This window comes from Lissotriton helveticus, chromosome 2_1 (assembly GCF_964261635.1).
Source record: "Lissotriton helveticus chromosome 2_1, aLisHel1.1, whole genome shotgun sequence".
Taxonomy (NCBI): domain Eukaryota; kingdom Metazoa; phylum Chordata; class Amphibia; order Caudata; family Salamandridae; genus Lissotriton; species Lissotriton helveticus.
In genome coordinates, this window is record NC_136059.1 from 784942100 (window position 1) to 784962944 (window position 20845).

Sequence of the window (20845 nt, forward strand, 5' to 3'; positions counted from 1 at the left end):
GAGACCTTGGCTGACTGAGTTCATTTCCTGCACTCTTCCACATCCTGTCCTTCTGGGGCAATGGCTACAGGACACCCCAAACTCCTATGCAACGTAGCATGTGTTCTACCCGCTACCTCCCTGTCCACATTCCACCACCCTTTCTTCAGTAGGCGGCCATTTATTACAATAGGGAGATTTCCTATCGAAATTGAAAGAAAACTCTGATTTTACTGCCATTTTGGGATGAGCTAAAACTTGTATGGGGCATTTTAATATTTTTTTAATTGTAGGTATGTATGAGTCTTTTCAAAAGTCAGTCTTTTAAAATGACAGGGTAAGGTGAGAACCTGATGACACAATTTGCTGTAAAGACACAATAGGATGAAACAAGTGCAAATGGCATGGAAGACACACTGCTTGCCAACTCACCTTTTCACTGGGGATGGAGCAATAATTTTAGTGGTTCCTTCATTTTCTCCATTTTCCATGTGTGTGCTGTTTACACTGTGCGATCCTGGGAATAAAATAAAAGAATAATGAACAATGTGATCTGCAGTTAATTGTAAACGTCTTCTTCAAGAGGCTGTACCGGGTCTATGTTACAGATCAAGATATTTTACCACGCCTATTCCAAACAAGCGGCGCCAGACATATTGACGACTAACCACACCGCCCCTATTGTAAAAACAATATAACACCGGAGAGGTGGAACCATATAAACTTTCCAACAGGATCTTCAACTTCTGTTGAATCAGTGGCATTTCACCTGTATCACAAGCTGTATCTTCTTAAATCTTCAATGCAAGGTGCAGTGGCGGCTGGCACCTATGGGGGTTGGGGAGAGGGTGGCAGCGGGCCACCTGAATAAAATAAAATCATTAAAAAGTAAACACATTTACCGAACACGTCCTCCACTCCGGATCTCGGACCGCTTCTTCAACTGCAGTGCGGGCACCAGCAAACTCCCCTGACCAATCCTGGAGCTGCACACATGCTGTTAACAAGCATGAGTGCAGAACCCTGATTGTAGAGAGCAACCTCACATGGCGTTCCCCAACACACCGGAGGCATGCACTTGCTCTCAACCCAGCTGCCGAAGACAAAGAGACATGCGCACTTATAACAGTGCACAAGCAGCCATCTACCCACCACTCCTCCCTGCTGCCACTCAGCAGGCCCCTCCCCGTCCTGACACTCGGTTCAGGATGGAATGGATGATGAAAAATAAAATGGTCATAAACTAACATTTTATTTTTCAACTCTGGAGCTTTGAGGGGAATTTAAGTGGGGTGACGCTCCTCCGCTCTAAAGGAGGAGCCAACCCTGCCAAGGTGATGTCATAAGTATTTCGCACAACAATGGCCTCCGGGATGTGGACCCAATGCTAGTTTTTTTGGGAAGGCCCAAACCTCCGAGTACACCCCTGTAACAATCTGTGGTTTACACCCATCTCCCAGCTAGTGGTAAATTACCTTCCAGCGGTCCACCATTGCAGACCTTACACATAAATGCAATGTATAGAGAGCAGTCAGGCAAAGTTCAGAGTCTTCTACAATTCCTAGTTTTTAAGAAAACTATTTTGTTATCATGAGCGATCTCATCATGAATGTGAAACCCTTCCTGAACATTGTTTTAAAGGTAAGTGTATGTACACATTCACAGTCAACGCCAGCTTTGTTGTGCTGGAAAGCGTTCAGCATGCAAATGCACTATAAATGTTTATTCACATCCCCCGCTGACAGAGCTTTTGACTCGCTTCAGGTTTTGAGTTGCAACAAAGGGTTGAACGCTGAACCCCCTGAGAGCAAAGCCCAGCCCTCGGTGCCTAGGCAAGCAGTAAACATCCTCCACACGATTCAATAAGCGCATAATAAAGGTATTCATCTGTCACAAGTGAAGTGTATGCAAATAGTCCTATAGCATTATCAGATCTTGCTGTCGCGCGCCTGATATGTAAACACAGCACGTCCAACTCAACAGTAAATTATTCTACAATTGCTAACCTTTTAAATATTTGTGCTTACCCTAACATCGAGCAGGTTTTGCATTCTAGAAGGAATGTACTATCACCATGCAACAAGGTATGTCTACTAGGGTCATATTGTGGATACCTGTGTCCCAAAAATCGAAACTGTACGAAGGGTGTGGCGTTGTGGTGTGTTGTGTAACATTTGTTCAGAACGACATTGTAGCACACAGAGCGATTGCTGGCAGACCTGTGTGTTCGGTTGGAGATTGTGTGGCTGTACTAGGTCTGCGCTGTAAAGACTAGTCTAACCCCTGACTTTAACCAGGCCGCTCAGACCTTACTGACCGCCTCCAAGCGCATGGAGGTGCCTCAGGCATTCAGATATGTCTTAGTTTTCAGAGCGCCAAAAGGTCACCTTCTGACCACTTCCAAGCACAGAGAAATGTAATCCGCATATTCAAAGATAACCTTGCCGTCAAGTTAGCAGCAGTGACTAAGGTATGCTTGATGAATGAGTGAATGGATAGGTTTGTAAAGCACTACAGCTACTCCAAGGAGTGTTCCAGCGCTGTCCGGAAGCCCAGCCACCCAGCCACACCCCTCAAAATAATCCAAGACAAATAATCATGTTTTAAGGAATTCCCTTACCAGTGTCTTATTGCTGGGGTGGGGATCTCAGCGGGAAAAGATTCCACGCCCTAGTAGCCAATGCAGAAACAGCGGTCCCTAATCTGGTGTAACTGAGCTAAGAGTTCTGGTTGTCTCATAATGGGAAACACACTCAGAGAGATGCTTAGGCCCAGAAATGTACAGAGCAAAATGGACCAGGACAATGACCTTGACCTTGAACAGGATCTGCTTTTGTTACAGGTAGCCAATGAAGCTATTTAAGATAATGGGAAACAGAGGCATGTGTAGGTATCTTCAGAATAAGCCACGGGGCAGCATTTTGAATTGACTGTAAAGGCCAATCAGTCTGCACAGAAGGCCAAGTCAAGGACTACAGTTTTGTGTGTCAAAACCGGGAGGAGGTCCAGAAACTTTTTTAGAGATCGAAGCAATGCAACACATGTGCCAACCATCGACAGAACGTAAGGCGAAAGACAGCTTGCGATGGAACTTTACACCCAGATTACTAGCCGCCATGACAGGCTACGGTGGTGGCGGTGATAGGTGTTCTGGCTAGAAGTTCATGAACAAGTTCTCCATGTCACGTCCAAAAAGTAAAATTTGTGTTTTACTGGAATTACACTGCAGATAGCTTGCTCTCATCAATTGAAGATTCTGGACAAAAAGATTTAAAAAGTGTACTGCCTGCAGGCTGACAACAGCCTAATGGTAAATGCCAGCTGTGTGTCACCTGCATACGAGATGACCTCAAAGCCAAAAGACTCAATCAGGACAGCCAAAGGGGCCAATAAATGTGGAACATGGTCAACAAAGGGAGGAACCCTGAGGTACCCAAAGTGAAGCTGCTTAATGGGGTCGCAAATTGCGCCTGTGTCATTAATATTAATGAGGCATGCAATTTGCGACCCCATTAAGAATCGCAAACAGTGTCTGAGACACTGTTGTGCACAGGGGCGAACGGTTCCTGTGCAAGGGCGTTGGGGCTCCGCCCCCTTTACTTTGACACTAAAAATAAATGCAATATTAAAACTGCTTCTTTAAAAAAAATTAAATAAAAAATATATAAACCACGTAACAGCATGAATTACCGTGGTGGGGGGCTGTTGCACACTGCCACTCACTCTGTTTGTCGAAGTGATGCTTTCCATAAACTTAGTGCCCCAGGGCGGGCCCAAAGTCAAGAGTTTTTGCCGGGCTGACAATCTCATTGCCGCCCTGAGGCCTGCGGGTTCATCAACTTAGCAAAGACACAGCCTCAACGACCTGTCTCCACCCCTAATGACGTCTGGATAAAGTTAACCCTGGGCGCTTCAAGCTGAAGCCCTGTAGTGCCGGGGTCTCCACGTCAGTCAGGGAGTGGAGAGGATGGTCGCCCCACCCTTTCCCAACTCGTGACAGGACCAGTTGGGAAAGGGTGGGATACAGGCTGCAGGAAGACGGAACATCGAGTCTGCGCAGTTGTCTTCAGGTTTTTGAAGACACACTGCACAGTCTTGAGGTGTCTTCTTCCCGCACAGTAGTTAATGCAGGATGTCATTTCGGCCAGCAGACTCGTGGCGCAGATGGAGCACACCAGTCCTGCCAAGTGTCACGTATCTGGCGTGATGCTAACGCATTTCAGTGTGGTGTCCCCGCATCACCGCACTGAAATGCATTGTCACGCATTTGCCATTGACCTCTGGCACTCAGTGTCGACAGCTCTGAAACTGGCGCCTTGGCATCGGGCTGTGTACTGTGCAGCCAATCCGGGCCGCAGGCAGCGCAGTTTTCTTGCCAGGCTCAAACAAGTAAGAGTTAAAGAAAAGATCTCAGTGCCTTGGTGCTACAATGTTACAAATCTGTCCAGACCCGGGCGGAACCTGCCCTCAGCAGAGACTCGTTGCATTTACAGACCGGCAGCTCTGTGGCGCCATGGGGGGTTGGATATGACCTCACGTCCGTTCTGGAACTGAAAGTGAGGTTGGAGAAGAAGCAGTGGGGCTGGGGTCAGACTAGTTATGCCGCCTGTGTCGTCGTTCCGAACACTGACTGGCCAGCATCAAGGCAGCGCGGCGCGACATCATGTTAGGGTGCCTTAGGGCGAGGCATGAATGATCATGGCCGGGCCTGCTGGCGTCCGGTCCGCCACGTCCGCTGGACCGGGCCCCTGCGCACAGAGACTTACCTGTCACGTAAGTTGTGAGTTTCATTTTAGTATAAATTAAACACGAATGTATTTAGAGCCTAGCTGTACTCACTGTACACAGGATCCAGGCATTCCCGCAGTTTTACTTTTGCTCATTTTCCATCAGGAGATAAAAGTAGGAGTAGTGGGGGGGCGGGTCTCCGGTGGACAATGATGGCAGGAGGGAGGCACAGTGTTGCCTTCGCTGTGCTTCAGGGAGCCGATGGAAAGTAGGCTGCAGGCAGGCCTCAGCTGTGGGCCAATCTGCAGCAGCTGCGTTGTATCGGGGCAGATGCTGCAAGAAGCATTCGCTGATGCTGCAAGAAGCATTCGCAGGCAGCAATGCCATTCGCCGCCAGGTCAGTGAGTCCTACGTGGTATGAGAGGGGGGTGGGGTGCACTCGCCGGCTGTCCGGCAGGGTTGGCTGCAAGAGCCGATGACCAAAAGCGTAACACAATTGCTCCATAGTGTGGTGAGTGGTTTTTGCTGCAGCCAGCTGCAGGCAAACACGATGAGAATAGCAGGCGAGGGTTCCAGTACAGCTACAAAGGCACCGTCTGCCTCACTGCAATGTGTGGGGGGAGTTCCAGGCTCGGGCGAGACTCAATAGCCTCTGCCTCAGGTAAACTTGCGGCCCCTGTCGCCATGAGGCCTCCCAGGCGGTGCCGAGCAGTGGTGCTTCCCTCGATGTAGTGGGGCTGTCAGGCCAGCCAGGAAGTGAGGTAGACCGGCATCGACTTAATCCCACAGTGCAGATGGGATCCAATAGCATGTGAATAAAGCATTTAGCATGCAGGGCCGCCAAAGTTTACAGACAGTCGACCATCTCGGTCGCTGCCATGGCCATGATGCCCCCTGATTTTAAATCATTATCAACCAAATTCTATAATCACTGAAAACTTGGAACGCAGACAAAAGACCCACCGAATACTCTTTAAGTTGTCCAGCAATACTGTCATGAATACAGAGCAAAATAAATGAAATTACAAAATCCACCGTGGGAATATCCGCGTGGATTTCAACCTAGGCTACCCTGGTCTCTTTGATAGATAGCTGTGTAGCTAAAGAGCCAATATATCATTTTAATTAGGTGTGCCTACTGAAGTTCCAAACTTTATCAGGGTTATGCATCTCTGCAAAGTGTTGGTCAGGCAGCCAGCCTGCCACTGACTTTAGTAGTGGTGTTACCTTTCTGAGGTTACAGGAGGGAGCACTAGTGTTAGTGCCCTTCCATTTCTGGTGCTCTGCAGCAGTTTCAAGAACTTCTTGGAGTTTCTTGTTGCTCAAATTGCTGTAATTTCTCATATTTATAAGTTTCCCTCGTCTTCATTGCATGATTTTGCTCGCGAGAAAGTGTCACTCATAGTCGTTGAAATGTCACTCATAATTTCACTGAAATTATGAAAATGTCACACACGGTAATCTGAAACCTTGGCAGCTATGGCACACTTGCACGTGCCTGTGTCTGTGCAAAGGAGGCGGTGTTGCCTAACTTGAAGCTTCCCTCGAGTCCAGACGGTGCCCTGCAGCTTTCAACCCTGTGAATGGACTACTCGGGGATGTGCGTGTTAAAAGAAAAAATAAGAACCTGGACCCGGTCAACTTAGTGTGTAGTAATAAAAAAAGGTCGTTAAAATTATCTCCTGTTTCCTTACTTCACTGGTATTTAGCTCCTTCAAACTGCCTAAATTGTTTTTTTCAAGACAGAAGCTATTTTTATTGGACGGTCTGTCTCTGTGGACTTTGTAAAGACCTTGGGCATTTGTTGAACTGCACAAAAAAATAACTTCAGTGAGCCCCAGGAAATAAATTGGATATTGGGAAGCTCAAAAAAAGGAGAATAAAGATCAAATAAATGGTACACAGTGTGACTTTTGGAAAGGTACTCAAACAACTATAATGTAAAACAGGCTTTCAAACAGCATTTAAATTAACATAATTACTAGCAGTGTGTGTGGGAGGGGTGGTGGAACCTTGGCTATCACCAAGAGTCTCCTGGAAAGGTCACTGGCACCAAAGCGAGGAGAATGCACTAGTCTGGGAATGTCCTACAAGGTAGACTTGTATAAAGCTGTCCTCACGTTTGCAGTTTCTGGGTGAATTCAAATTTCACTCTCTAACTAATCTGCAAGGAGTTAAGGGAGGCTGGGACATAGATAGAGTCTGCTGTGATGTTATTTTACTGTGAGTTGTTCCCTATGAACTTATGCACCATGGTCCCTGCATTGCTTCACAGAGGGCATCTGGTCTTGCTAAAAAAATGCAGAATTAGGAGCCTTAGGGGTCTGAAGTTCTTAGCATCAGTATGAGTTCCTTATAGTACCCAACAGCTACCAATTCCAGCTTTTCAACTCCCCATCAAACTTTGTGGTCAAGGCTCCATGCCCCTTCAATACATGGCCGCTTTGCTGGAAATTTTGAAGACTGTAGTCTTAAAGTGTTATTCAATATATTTTTCTTTGCTCCCCATAATTAGTATTCACTGTTGACTCTTGAACAGGGTGGAAGAGCCTGTATCTCTTTGGAATGTACAGTTCCTGTACATTTCTAGCCCTCATGGTTGACCATGCAGATACCTCGAGCCGCTTTGCATCGAGACACAGAGTTTCCTTGGATGCCTTGTGCACTTTCTGTGTGGGCATATCAGCACACCAATTTGTGGATACAAGTTATGTGCGCGCTTTCAAATTAAAAGGACTTGTTTTTATTTAGCTCTGCTTTCTGCATTTTTGCCGACTCTAAGCAACAGGCTTGCTTTCACTGTACACTATTGTCTAAGTGTAGTCTGTGTGTATCCAGCCGGTTGTGTATGAATGCTGTATGTTTACATGCCCCACTTTTTCAGCATATCATTTGCAGTATTAGCTTGTAGATAAGTTCCCCAGAGCATATACTATGACAATGTTCTTCGTGTTCAGAATAATATCCGCATAAACTAAGTTTAGTCCGCACGCACACACTGTGTATTGTATATTTGCGTGTGAGCTATGAATAAGTACACTATAATGTATGCATAATAGTAATGTTTTATTTTGACTCCTTGATTGTGTATAGTTTGTGTGTGTCAAACTGTACATTTACATTGTGCTTTCCTGGGAAATGGCAATCATCCTACCAAACAATATCATGACCCTTTAACGTGCCACCCCTGACCCTTCAGCCAAGCCAAGCCCAGCCTCACCACTATCAAACTTCACCAGCCGCCTCTGGTTGTGCATCCCAATTTGCAAGTTGCAAATGCAACGCAATTTGCGTTTCGCAAATTGGTGGGTCGTACATCTGGCCCATAATCTCTTATTGACTGCTTACGCACGTATACCGCTGCAGGTAGGGGGTGACTTCAGCTGTACAATAGACATACACAAGGATATATCGCAATCCCCCCATTCCATGTACAATGAACAACAGCAGTGAAAACTGGTGACGCACTCTCAGTATGGGTAACTAGCTGGGGACTTGCAGATAGCTGAGGGCATTATTACCTACGATTTTGGAGTTCTCCTATTTCTCCTCTATCCATGATCTACACACGCACAGACGTTTACATAGCCATGACTATTTAGCACGCACCCTGCCTGATCAAGACCTCTTGCTATACACACACTACAATGGGGAAGGGTGCCTACCAAAATCCCGATCTGGCAGCATTAGCTGAGGATGTTGGAAGACCCAGTATTTGTGAGCTCATTTGCAGACTAAATAGATCAATATGTCAAGTCCAATCAGGTTTCAGTGGGTAACGCTTAGGATGAAATGGGAGGCCTGCAAAATCTATCTCGGAGGAATGTACATCAAGACTATAGTGAGGATGTGGCAACACTGCAGGACCAGCTAGCTAGAGATGAAGACGAAATGCATACACTAGAGCAGGCAGCAAGCACTATTGGACATGGCACACGTAGCACAAAAATGTAAGCATCAGGCTAAACCTCAATGATTACAGAGACTATGTAGCACAACAACACTTTAACACAGACACATCAGTTAACTGTTAGCCCACTTGACCCACCCTGATGGGCAACGAGCCCCCTTGACAGAGTTGAGACATAATGACAGACATCAATTGCACACTCAGACAGACATAAATCAGCTCTTCATGTGCTATTATAGACAGCTATACTGCAGTGGGCTAAATACGGCTAGACTAGCCAAACAACACCAAAGCAAACTGAAGACTTGGAAGCTCCATTGGTAACAGAGGAAATACAATCATCCATGAAGCAATTGTCGGCGGGGGAAACACCCAACAGTGATGGACTCCTGACTGAGTTTTAACGAACTTACCAACATTAATTGACACTTGCTGGAAGTATACAGTGAGGCCACTGAGCTCTACCGTTCACAACACAAGATACAGTTATAGCTGTGTTGCCTAAAGCAGGCCATGACCCAATGTCCTGTTAGTTATATCAACCACTGTTGATGTTGATTATTGATTGCAGGATTCTTGAAAAGGTAAATTCAAAAAGGGTGCAGGGGTATGCACATAGTACACCCAGACCAGAATGGGTTTATCCCAGGTAAATCGACTGCTCCTATACACAAAGGTTCTTCAGTGTACTGGATGGTGCAACTGAGGCACACGCAACGGCAGTAGCTATCCCCACTGATATGGACAGCCTTTGCAACATTAAATTAGAATTATTTGTTTGACATGTTGGAGGCCTTTGGATTTGGGGTAAACATCAGGTTCTGGATCAAACTCCTATACACGCAACCCACAACGAGGGTAAAGAATGGAGCAACAAGGAGAAGTGGCAGAAATGCAGGGGCACGATTCAAACTGGTAGGTAATCACCCTCCAGATTCAAGCCGCTACATCTAACCGAATAGTCCATTTAAGGAGTCTAACATTCAAGAACCAAATTTAAACCATTTAATCCATTGTGATCCATATTTTATTCCAAAAGTTCGTCAATGTTATTACAAGGATAGTGTAATTCCACACTTTTAATGCAGCAGAAATACCAAATCCAGGCCTTATTCTGTAGCATGTTAGAATTCACTTTATATCCTTGGGAACGGTGCATATATATACCCAAAGCATTTCGGGCTAATGAGCCCTTCGTCAGGGGTACGAAATGTAAATAAAGCCCATCAATTAACATAATTAATTAAAAATATCCATGCAATCATAAATCCACAATTTCATTACCTTGCTCTTATACCCTATGATATGCTCTATATTTAAATTAAACTCATCCTGAAACTGAAACCCTATCATGTGACTTCCCTTTTATGAGCACCACTACTATAAGCTCAATTACAACCAAAAACGATTATGCAGGGACACCAGTCGGGGTTGTCTCCTGTCGCCAGTCGTCTTCCCCCAGGCAATGGATCCCTAAGCCAAACATATGAGAGACATCATCGACAGCCAAGACTAGAGATCTGGGGCCATAAATGTATAATTTCACTGTACGCAGACAACATACTGTTGTACGTAGGGGATGTAAACAAGGCACTACCTTGGATATTGGCTGAGCTGGAGGATGTTGGGGCTGTATCAGGCATGGTGATGAATAGGTCCATGACGTTTATTATCCCAATAGTTGGACACAATGATGGGGAAGACAGTTGGATAGACACAAAAGGCCTCAAATTCGAACATCACACATTTAAGTGCTTGAGGATTCATATTTATAGGCAAGATATTTATAATATTTATAGGCAATATAAAAACATCTTGGCAGGTTACTTTAAGAAGGTGTTGTCATCTTCTAGTGCATCAGTGTACTTCTGAACGAAACTTCCTTTGTCCATGCATAGACTGGCACTGGCCAACATGGTCTTTCTGCTGTGACTGCTCTACTTCTTCACCAGTACACCACTGGTACTTGGGAGGGTGTTTTTTCTGACCTAAAGTCAATATTAATGGATTTGATGTGGGGCACAGGCAGGTGCAGGGTAGCTCTGTAGACACTTTACTTACCCACACGCGAGAGGGGTTTGCGAGCACCTGATTTCGAATCCAACTACCAAGTGGCACAGTGGGTGCCGGCATTGATGAGTCAAGTGCTATGCCCTTAACTTGACTATGTGATGAGGGAGCTGGGTGGAACTCCAACAGAAGAATATGTATATGGGCGACAATATCAGAAGGGCTTACAAAAGAGTCTGCTGCAGGTAGCTAAACACTTTTGGGAGCACTTCTGGCAAAAAGTGGGTGTTCAACCTGTATACTCCAAAGAGCTCCAAATATGATGTGTCCTTAAACTGAGTGCGCAGCTCAACATATATGACAGACAACTTTGGGACGAGGTTCAACTCGCCACAATGGGTCAACTGTATGACTCCGGTATCTTGAGTACTTTCGATGTCCTCCAGGAGAGGTCAGTTTCTGATAAATGTAGCGATATGCAGGTTGAAAAGGGCAACGTAGGGCTCACAAATGGAGGCACCGGACACAGATCAGGTCTTACACTTGATGTTATCCCAGGGAGGTAACTGACATGCAGTAACAGCCTAGTACAAAGCAGTGAGGATATCACAGAATAGGTTCTGAGACAGAAGTGGGAAAGAAACATTGACACAAAGTTCACTCGTACGGAGTATCAAATGACTCCACAACATATGTCCAAGATCTCAAGAAATGCAAGATTTAAACTGTTACAATTGAACTACCTCCACTGCACTATCTGCCTCCAGCACAACTCACCAAAATGTATCCCCAGAACCACAGACATGCCCTAGATGCCACAAGGCTGATGCATCCTTCTATCACATGGTTTGGGTATGATCGACACTATGCAAGTTCTGATCATCGCTGATAGACCAGGTGGGTAGATGAGCCCAAAGGGAAGGCATACATGATCCTTAAATATGCCTTTTGGGTTTAATGGTCAGACACAAAAAAGATAAGTTGAACTATAAATGTGAGTATTTGGCCTTTCTACAAGCCAAAAGAGCAATATCACTCACCTGCACGGCAGCGCAGGCACCAACCTTGGAGGCTTGAAAAATGAACTCTATAAATGGTCACAGGCAGAAGAGGCTGCAGCAGAGCATTTGAGATACAGCAGAGGTAGAGATACTAGTGTGGTCAGCTGGGATTCCCTAATATTGGAAATAAAACATAAATCAGATGACAGGTCACAATGAACACCCATAGTTTTAGCCTCATGCTTGTGTGTGAGTTGCACAGGTCAGCGAGGAGGACTCGTGGGGCATTTTGGTATCTGAATTTTGTATGCCTCTTCCCATAATGCTCTAACATGTCTAGTACCAGAGCATAGCATGTTCATAGCTGCAAGCATTCAAATTTGATTCAAGCACACAAATCTGATGGAGTATCCCTTTAGCTTGACCATAATGATGGCCTCTCTGACTTTTAATCATGAATTTCTTTTCTCTTGTAACTAATTGTATTACAACAGTGCTCAACTCAAGTTATATCCTTACATACAAACTCATGACATCGAAGTAACCGGTCACTGTTTTCTTTTTGTTTATGTAAAAAAAACGATATTGATATTAAAAAAACTTGCCTTAAAGTCATCTGAATGGAATAACATTTTCTAGGCTCAGTAAACGTTGGAAAGTAGATCATTTTAGCTCTGATACATCTTCCAGAAGTGAAAGAGTAAACTTTGAGAAATCATAGGATTCAGGACAAATTCCCAAATACTTTACCTTAACTTGGCCCTAAACGTAAGGGCTGAGGGCGTGATTTGTAAGAGGGGCTCCAAATATCTATATATGGGACTAAAAGCCTTGTCAAAGGCCAAGTCAGAGACATCCAGTTTTAGCCATTTTTCAGAATCCAAAACAAAAATTATCAGACGGTGCGGTGGTTTTGCGGGTTGGCTGAATCAAAATTGCAACGTAATTGGCGGATTTTGAAACGATATATGCATAGGTACTAACGTGCAATGTATGGGCTCATTGAGAGTGCTGCAGAAAATCCTGGAAATCTCTGGTAATTTTATGTCGAATAACTATTTTTGTTGAACTTTAAGTCAGCTTAACAGTGCACTTTAAATTGTACATACTGTAGGCAAAATCCTTGATAATGTTTGTTCTGAAATTTAAGTATGCTAATTTTCGATTTCGGTCGTTTTGGAATTCAGAAAACTTTTCTAGGAAACTCCGGCAAAGGCTTCGGGTTGCCAGGCACAACCCTGGAAAACTTTTGTGAATTTCCATTGTATCATGTAAGAATGTACACCCTATATTTGTCCGTGCAAAAAACGGATAAAGGAAGTGGAAATGCAATTGCAAAACGTCCACAGAGAAACACCTACCTTGTTTTAGGGGGTGTTCCTTTCTCTTACTACCTTATAAGGAGATTTATGCCAAGCTTTCGAGAGTGCAAAGAGGTCAGAGATAGATTTGTGAACACCAACAAATGTCCAAGTGGCCAATTTAGACTACGCAAAATACTCCTTTGCAGTGAAACGACAAACAAAATAAGGTGGGGAAACCCCTAGTATTTAGATTGAAAGAAAAACTATCATACCAAACACTTCAAGAATAGGAAGAGAGCAAAGTGGATGGGCGAGGCAGAAAAATTGGATAGCTTTTATCAGCAATAATATAGAACCAGTCAGTCCAAAACTTGTCCAATACCTTGGACAAGCTAAATTATATACATTCCCCCTCAAACAGAAAATCCAGCAAACCCTATAGTAAAAGAGAAAGTTATCAAACCTATCAAAAGCCTCACAACCTCTAGATTGTGAAGGATGCAGGTCTTTCACAAGTAATAGGTCCACAATTGTCTCTTTACTGGGAACCAAGTATCCCATTCAAGCTCTTGACTATCTCAGGATAGTGAAGCAGAGCAATCAAAGGCCTACTTGGGGGAGGTAGTGTGGGCTAAAAACCTCAATTCACAGGTGCCTAACGTCAACACTTAATAAATTATTGTCCAGTCAGAGCCTTTTGTTTTAAAAAACAAAAGTACTTTTATTGCAACCCACTACTAATTACTAAACAATATGTTACAAATAGATACATTTAGAAAGCTGGCAGTACCTTGGTCACACACCCACATCATACCTCTCCTCTAGTGGGTCCTGAGCACCATGATCACCATATGCTACCCCACCTATACCAGACACCACATCATAATATAGGGGGATGTAATTAGACATACAGAAGACCTACGTGTTTTGTGAGGCTGTCACCACATTAATAACACTTGTTATTTTTCACCATTGTATAATCATTAACACCACTTTTGAAAAATCACCAGGTTCAAGTGCATTCAGTAAAAATTAAACGGAACACGTGATAGAATATTTCTACACTGTGTACAGGTCATATAATGTAGCTTAAAGACTTACCACAAACGGTCCCCACACTTCAGACCCTGAGAACAACAACTCTGTACTTTCAAATTAATAAAAATCTCTCCTGGGGTCATGTGTGCAAGGTACCAGAAAACCTAAGGCAAATTTTCGAAAAATACATTGGGGGGCTGCTGCACTTCTGCAACCCCCAAATACTCCATAGCAAACATTGGTGGTGTTCCTGCCAATTGTGTGACCACCACAAGAAATAGTACATTTGCAAATGAGCGTGCGTAACTGATGAGGGGGTCTGTGAGCTGCAAACAGCCTCCACCTGGCGTCTTTTTCACTTTATTTTTAGGCGCAGCCTTGCACCTCTGTTCTATTTTTATTTGTGGGGTGCCCTGGTCCCACTTGGGCCAACCTTGTGCTGCTTGGGTCGTTTGGTGCTTTGGAAGGATCCCCAAAGCCTTGCGGCCCCAGCTGGCTTTCCAAATGAGGAGCGGGAGCCAGCAATCCTTTTACTCTGTTCTTGACTCAGGCGCAAGCAACGCTGCCTTGCTCCAAAACAGCTCCTCCTCCTGTTCCATGCCCATCTGTGCTCTGTTCTCCCCCAGGCTGGAGCGGTGTAAGGTGCCTCTGAGCACCTGGTCTTCCTTGGTCCCCGGGGAAATGGCCCCTAGGGGACCCCGAAGAAAACCACTGGAGATGGAGGCCCCAGAAGCTCATGGAGGGGGACTACCCATGCCCCACCACAGCAGAAATGGAGTACCTCCAGATGTGCTGCTTCCTTGGCCCTGTGCCTTTGCCCACCGCAGGAGTTCATAAAAGACACCAGGTAGAGTGTCATACACTCAGTTATCTTCTTCTTTTTGCTTTAAAAGTGCAAATCATTAAAAGTGCACATCTCTGACCCAGTTGTGCCAATATTCTCCATCTTCGGTTGGTTCTTCCTCCTGATGGTCAGCCATAGCCACCAGGACCACCAGGAGAACTTCTGCAGGCCTCCTGGCCTCTACAGCATGCTTTTTGTGGGGAGCACAGTTCTATGACTCCCTGCGCTAGACCTGTTTTCTGACTGGCTCTTGGTGCTATTCTCCTGCTGGCGGGGTTATTGTGTACCGCCTCTCTGGGGCAACTAGTCAGCAACATACACACAGTGTAGTACCGCCCTCCCCCAGCCTCAGAGCCATCATGTATATTGAAGGGTACCTGTGTGTCAGCGGAGTCCAGGACCACTCCACAGAAGTCTCCAGGAGAACCCTCCACGGTTCCGGACAGATCTATTTCTCAACTGCTCCTTCTGGAGGATAAGGGTGCCAGCGCCTCTGGCCCTGAGAAAGCTCATTTTAGCCAAGGGCGTTAGGTGGAGTAAAAGTCATTAGCCCATCTTTGCAGGGCATCAGGTGGATTCTCCTTCCAACTGGGAATCCTTTGTTGTAGCACACAGGTCTACACAGGTATATCATCTTTTCCTCTGTCTCTCTATTGTACAGGGATTTTTGAGTGGTGGTGGAAAGTTGTGGATGCTACACACCCCTGGCCAATCCCTCCACCCCTGTCCCAACCCTCCAGCACAGCATTCTGGGACATCCAAGATGGCGACCAAGTTTTCTCTGGGAAGAGCTCCTTTAAGGGCCTCAGCTCTGCCCCGAGCTGACACAGCTGATTCCTTGCCACCAGAACTTCAAAGGTCTACCTCTTCTGTGTTGGCTCCAGAGGGCTCCCTCCTTTGCTCCAGTGGGCTTCAGCTGTCACTGCCCAGGAGCAGCGTGATCAGATAATTATCAGATGCAGGTTTTCTCTTCATTCCTCACCATCACCTTACCCTGGAACTGAGTCAATCTCTGTTAACTGCCTTTTTTTGTGTGGGGAGGCCTTAAATCCCTCTGCTGGGGAACAGAATATTAGCTCAGCAGATGGGAAAAACGTCTGGAATCTGATTATGAGTTCAGCCAGAGAAATATGACTAATCTTGAAGTTCCATGGGGTGTGGATGTAGGTTAATGGGGACTGCAAATTCACTCCCAGTGCCTCCTACTCTAGATGTGCAGCAGCGACCTTATCTTAAAAGGTGGACACTTGAGGTTAACACCCTCAGTCCAAATAGCATGAATTTATCAGGAGTGAGACTCAGGTAGTGAGACTCCCTCACAGTAAAAGTCTAAAATATGGGTACTCCGAAGCAAAACCTCCTGGTGGACTCAAAGGGTGAAACCGATGTGCTAAAGGAATATCAGACTTCATCTACAGTGCAGCCCAGTTGAGATACATGCCCCCCTTTGTTCCCAGAGTGAAAGGTTCCACTACACATACATTCGGCATGCAAATAAAGGGGGAGCAACTCCGGAGTTGACCCCATTTGTGACATTTTTACAGATGGCACACACAGGCCAGACCTGGTCTCAAAATTGTACCTAATATTGAGGACTGCCAAGGAGGTACCAAACTAGAACTTTCAAGGTTCTTGGGAAAGAGAACTTGGTATTACACTCACCAACGACAACTCAGTTGATATTCTTCACAACTCCATCAGGGGAACCACAAGTGTGGGTGGAGCTGAATCCAGTTCGAAACCACTGCTAAGATGGCACATCACCCCAGTGAAACTACATGCAATAGATACAATGAAAGTATCGTTGGTTGTCAATGGGGAGCGGAGCACACATGTTCTATCCAATTGCAGCAAAATAAGACTGAGATGAATTACAGGAAGCCATACACCAACTCACTGGCTTTCGGGTCCCAATTCCTGCCTATAACAAGACAGAACCACCTAAGAGAAAAGACTGGTCTGTGCCGTGCACTAATCCAGAGAGGGACTTGGCGGACCCACCCCATTGAGTTTGCTGCTGCCAGTTGAGATGTCAAGAGACCCCACGATATCCAAATATTGTACACTGCATGCTGAGCATGGTTGCGATTGCGGTTACTCAGATAAACAGAGGGGATGACATTGTACTCCCCAGCACTACCAATACTTGCCCACCCATGGCTCCCCCATACTGGACACATTAACGAAATGCACCCCTCAGCGTCTGGGCATACGTAGCATTGTTCCCTAACAGGCATGTATTCTCCCACATAGGGGACCCCCGGTTTTAAACTTCTTCTTTCATGGACCACTTTGTTCTGGCCCATATGCAGAGAGCCCTAAGAGATGCCATACCCACTTACCCCATTGGTCCTAAGGAATTTGCACCAATCACATTTATAATTGAGGACCACAGCGGAGAGCACATTATGTCCCGACTATATAAAGCTTAACTTGTGCTCATGCCGCAACACGATGCGAAGGTATGGGACGCCTGGGTAGCTGACCTATAGCATCCCCTAACTGACAAAACTTGGAAAAGCTGTTGTACACAAACACAACTAATCTCATGTAATCACAGACACAAATTGATCCACTTTAAGGTCCTAAGAAGGGCCTACGTCAAGCCACAGAAGATTGTTCGCATGGACAGCGCCAGATTTGTGCACTGTCCCAAATGTAACTTACATGCGGCCACATTTGCACAGATGACATGAATATGTACCACAATAGTTTCATACTGGCAAGACATATTCAGGGAAGTGCAACAGATGACCGTTTTGCAATTGGACCACTCCCCATTATTAGCTTTACTGGGCTATGTAGACGAGATCTAGGAGCATGTACAGATTCGTAGCAATGGCAATGTTCCTTGCAAAGCAAGAAATAGTTATACACTGGGGCAGTAAACAGAAACCCACAGTAAAAAACTGGATTAAGAGAATGATACACTATGACACCACAAGCGAGTTGTTCGCAGAACTCCAGCCCCCTACATCTCGCCCAAAGGGCATATGGCAGCCACTGAGGGAATACCTACTACAACAAGACGACCATGCCACACAACACAACTAGGAGTAAAAAGTTACGCAACATGACACACAAACGTGCACAACCGCTACATATATGCTGAGATACTGCACTGAGTAGTGGGAAATGTATTTTGAATTGGGATATGCTGCCGGGAGTAGTGAATACAACAGGGATGTCAACAGTGCAGCATGTAGAAGTTGTATAACGGTGGTGTAACGATGAGCTTGCCAAACATGCCAAAGTTATATATATCTACCAATGTGATGCCTAAAAATTTTTTTTTAAAAGAGCAAAGACTGGTATCACAGACCATAGCTTGTATTAGGAATTTAGAACTGTCACAACATTGGGGACAGTGCAACACATTTTAGTGAACAGTGGGGCTCAATACTGGAACTTTTCACTGAAAGGTTTAAACCTCTCACATGCCCAAGAACTTTGATGGAGCTGCAGCTCATCCCCCGCAACAGTTGAAAGGCATGGCTATTAAGTGACTCTGCAGAGTTCCCTGCTTAGGAGCTGCATGCCTTGAATAATCTTAGATAATTCTGCAAACCAGCCTTCCCATGATATTCATTACACACAGCAAATCACCCAGGGTGGGAGTGGGGGCCATAAGGAGGGGAAATAGGAAGGGGGTAATGGATGTATTATTAGATGTGTCCAATAATTCAAATTTATTTAAAATGTATTGAATCACAAATGTATAGAGGCACCTGCAATGGTGGATATTTAAGACATGCTACAGTGCTCAAGACATGCTTATAATCCATCAATATATCAACATATGCGATGGGTATTAAAATTGCAATAAGTACCGACCCCTGAATGTCGCCATAAGGCATACAAGTAGATAGCAAAAAATAGTGAGATCTATTTTTCTGAAGTATATTTTCCCATCACTTTTCTCCCCATCTCCGCCTAACAAAGAGTGTTTTTATTACAATGTTGAAATCTCCAATTATCTGTCCTTGCATTGAATGTCCTGTTATTGACAGGTTTTGCCGCTTTGAGACAAGAATGACAGATAAAAACATAGGTTGCCAACTGATGTTACATGATGAGTCTGTCCGCATAGAATGTCATGGTTTACCGTTGCAAATTAAATTTAAATAGAAAATAATTGCATGAAGCGCTTTCCTCACACAATGCAATTTTGTGAGCAGCTCTCTCCAGAACAAAATGTCAGCTTTTAGATAAAATTGACCTATTTAGACGCTGATGCCTGTATTTCCAAATCCCTCTGTTTTTCACGAACCTCAGGGTGCGAAGCCCACACATCTTGGGAAGTAATGATGATTTTCTAAGTTGAGGCTGTAATCATGTATAAATGTCAACCAAAGGACGAAATGTGACTCCAGAAACTGTAAAATAAGTAACTCTCGCCAGCTCCTGTGGTTTAATCCACTCTGAGAGTCATCCCACACAGATCTAGGCATTATCTGCATCTTCCTTCATATAATATATTTGTTGACAGAAACATTGGTAGCCAGAGATTGTCTGCTTGCCCATATTTGAGGGCACTTTCCTAAATGCACTGATGTTCATTGGAGGTGGCTGGGAAGGATATGGGGAATTACGATGGGAACAGGGACATCCCATAACCAGTAGTTCTCTCCGTTGTATCAGCTTTCTGGTACCCCAGAAAGTTTTATTCGAGAAGGTAGGGTCTATGGGGTGAGTTCCAAAGGGAAGAGCCTGGAACACTGGGAGTTCTAGGCCATAGGCTCACTCTGGATGCAAACAATGCTCTACAATTCCTCCCTTGTCACCCATGCAGACAATCTTCCCCACTAATGCTAGGCAAGGGCAAAATGCCCTGGCTCTCCGCTCCTACACTTAAAAAAATCTGAATAAGTAGTGGGAAAAGAATTGGCAACAAGTTTAAGGCAATATACAAAACAAACTATTAAAGGGAAGAAAAGTATTTACAACAAGAATACAAGAAAAAAATCCTCAACAGCAAGTTGGTCAAACTGTTTAAAACATAGAAAATTCTATAAATGCTAGAGCAGAAATGTAAGAACCAACCAAGAACTGTTGTATTAACAAAACATTTCTCAGCACAAAGGCGACAGGCAAGGGGACAAAATAATCGCCAATCAAAGGTCTTGTCAAAAGACCCAGAATTGCATTTAAGGTCAAACCATGCTTATTAAACTCGCAAGAGGAAACTGTGGAATTTAAAACAAACCATTGAAGCTGAAATAAAAAATAACGGACGATTAAGCTCTAGAGTAGCAGGAAGTAGAGGCAAACGCTCAATCAAAAATTCTAGTTGAGAATGCAGATAATCCTGTTCAGTTTTTCTCTGACATCATCAATGCTTACTTTGCTCAATCAACGTATCGTTTTGCTTGTTTGTCCTGCTATACAAGAAGTGATCGCTTGACCATAAAGACCCTTACATTATAAATCAATCACCAAGCATTATTTCTAGTAAACAAATTTAGAAAAAGACTCTAGGGTGGAGGAGTCCAATCACTGTCATTTCAAATATAACCGAGCTGGGAGACAAACATCTTTATTTGATATCAGAGGACAACTCCTAAAGGAGATGATGGGGGCATCTTTGTAGGTAACGTTTGATACCTGCAGGCACCAAAGATCACAATAGATCATCAGGCAATGCAATCAGCATTACTGTGGACCATTACTATACTGTTATGCTCTCGGATTAGGCCCATGTAGCGAAGCAGATTATTTCTTACATTGGCCTCACAATAACATTTCAGCCGTAAACTTTTGCACATATTTGCATGCACGACAATGTTGAATTCATTCTGAAACTACTTTGTTTACACATCTAGCTTCGCACAACATTATCACAAGGCCCCGATCATCATGTACTAGGCCTCTTTCAGTACTATGTACAAATGTCGTCCTGTCTTCATCCATGGGGCGACAGGGCTATCTATATATCCATAACATCAATAATCTACACGTACATCGCAAGGCTGCTTTCTATTATTAATAACGAGCATCCCAATTGATTAGCAGAGGAGGCACTTCAGCTGAC

At 44.6% G+C, this 20845-nt stretch overlaps 1 protein-coding gene across 4 annotated transcripts in view; it reads right to left on the bottom strand.

Annotated features, from left to right (window-relative positions):
* EPB41L4A (erythrocyte membrane protein band 4.1 like 4A) overlaps positions 1–20845 on the bottom strand; it is a 782364-nt gene that overhangs the window by 120150 nt on the left and 641369 nt on the right. For all 4 annotated transcript variants that reach the window (XM_078675499.1, XM_078675502.1, XM_078675501.1 and 1 more), the window contains exon 13: positions 412–496. In XM_078675499.1, coding sequence (XP_078531625.1) covers positions 412–496 — 85 coding nt within the window. The remainder of the gene's footprint in view (positions 1–411; positions 497–20845) is intronic.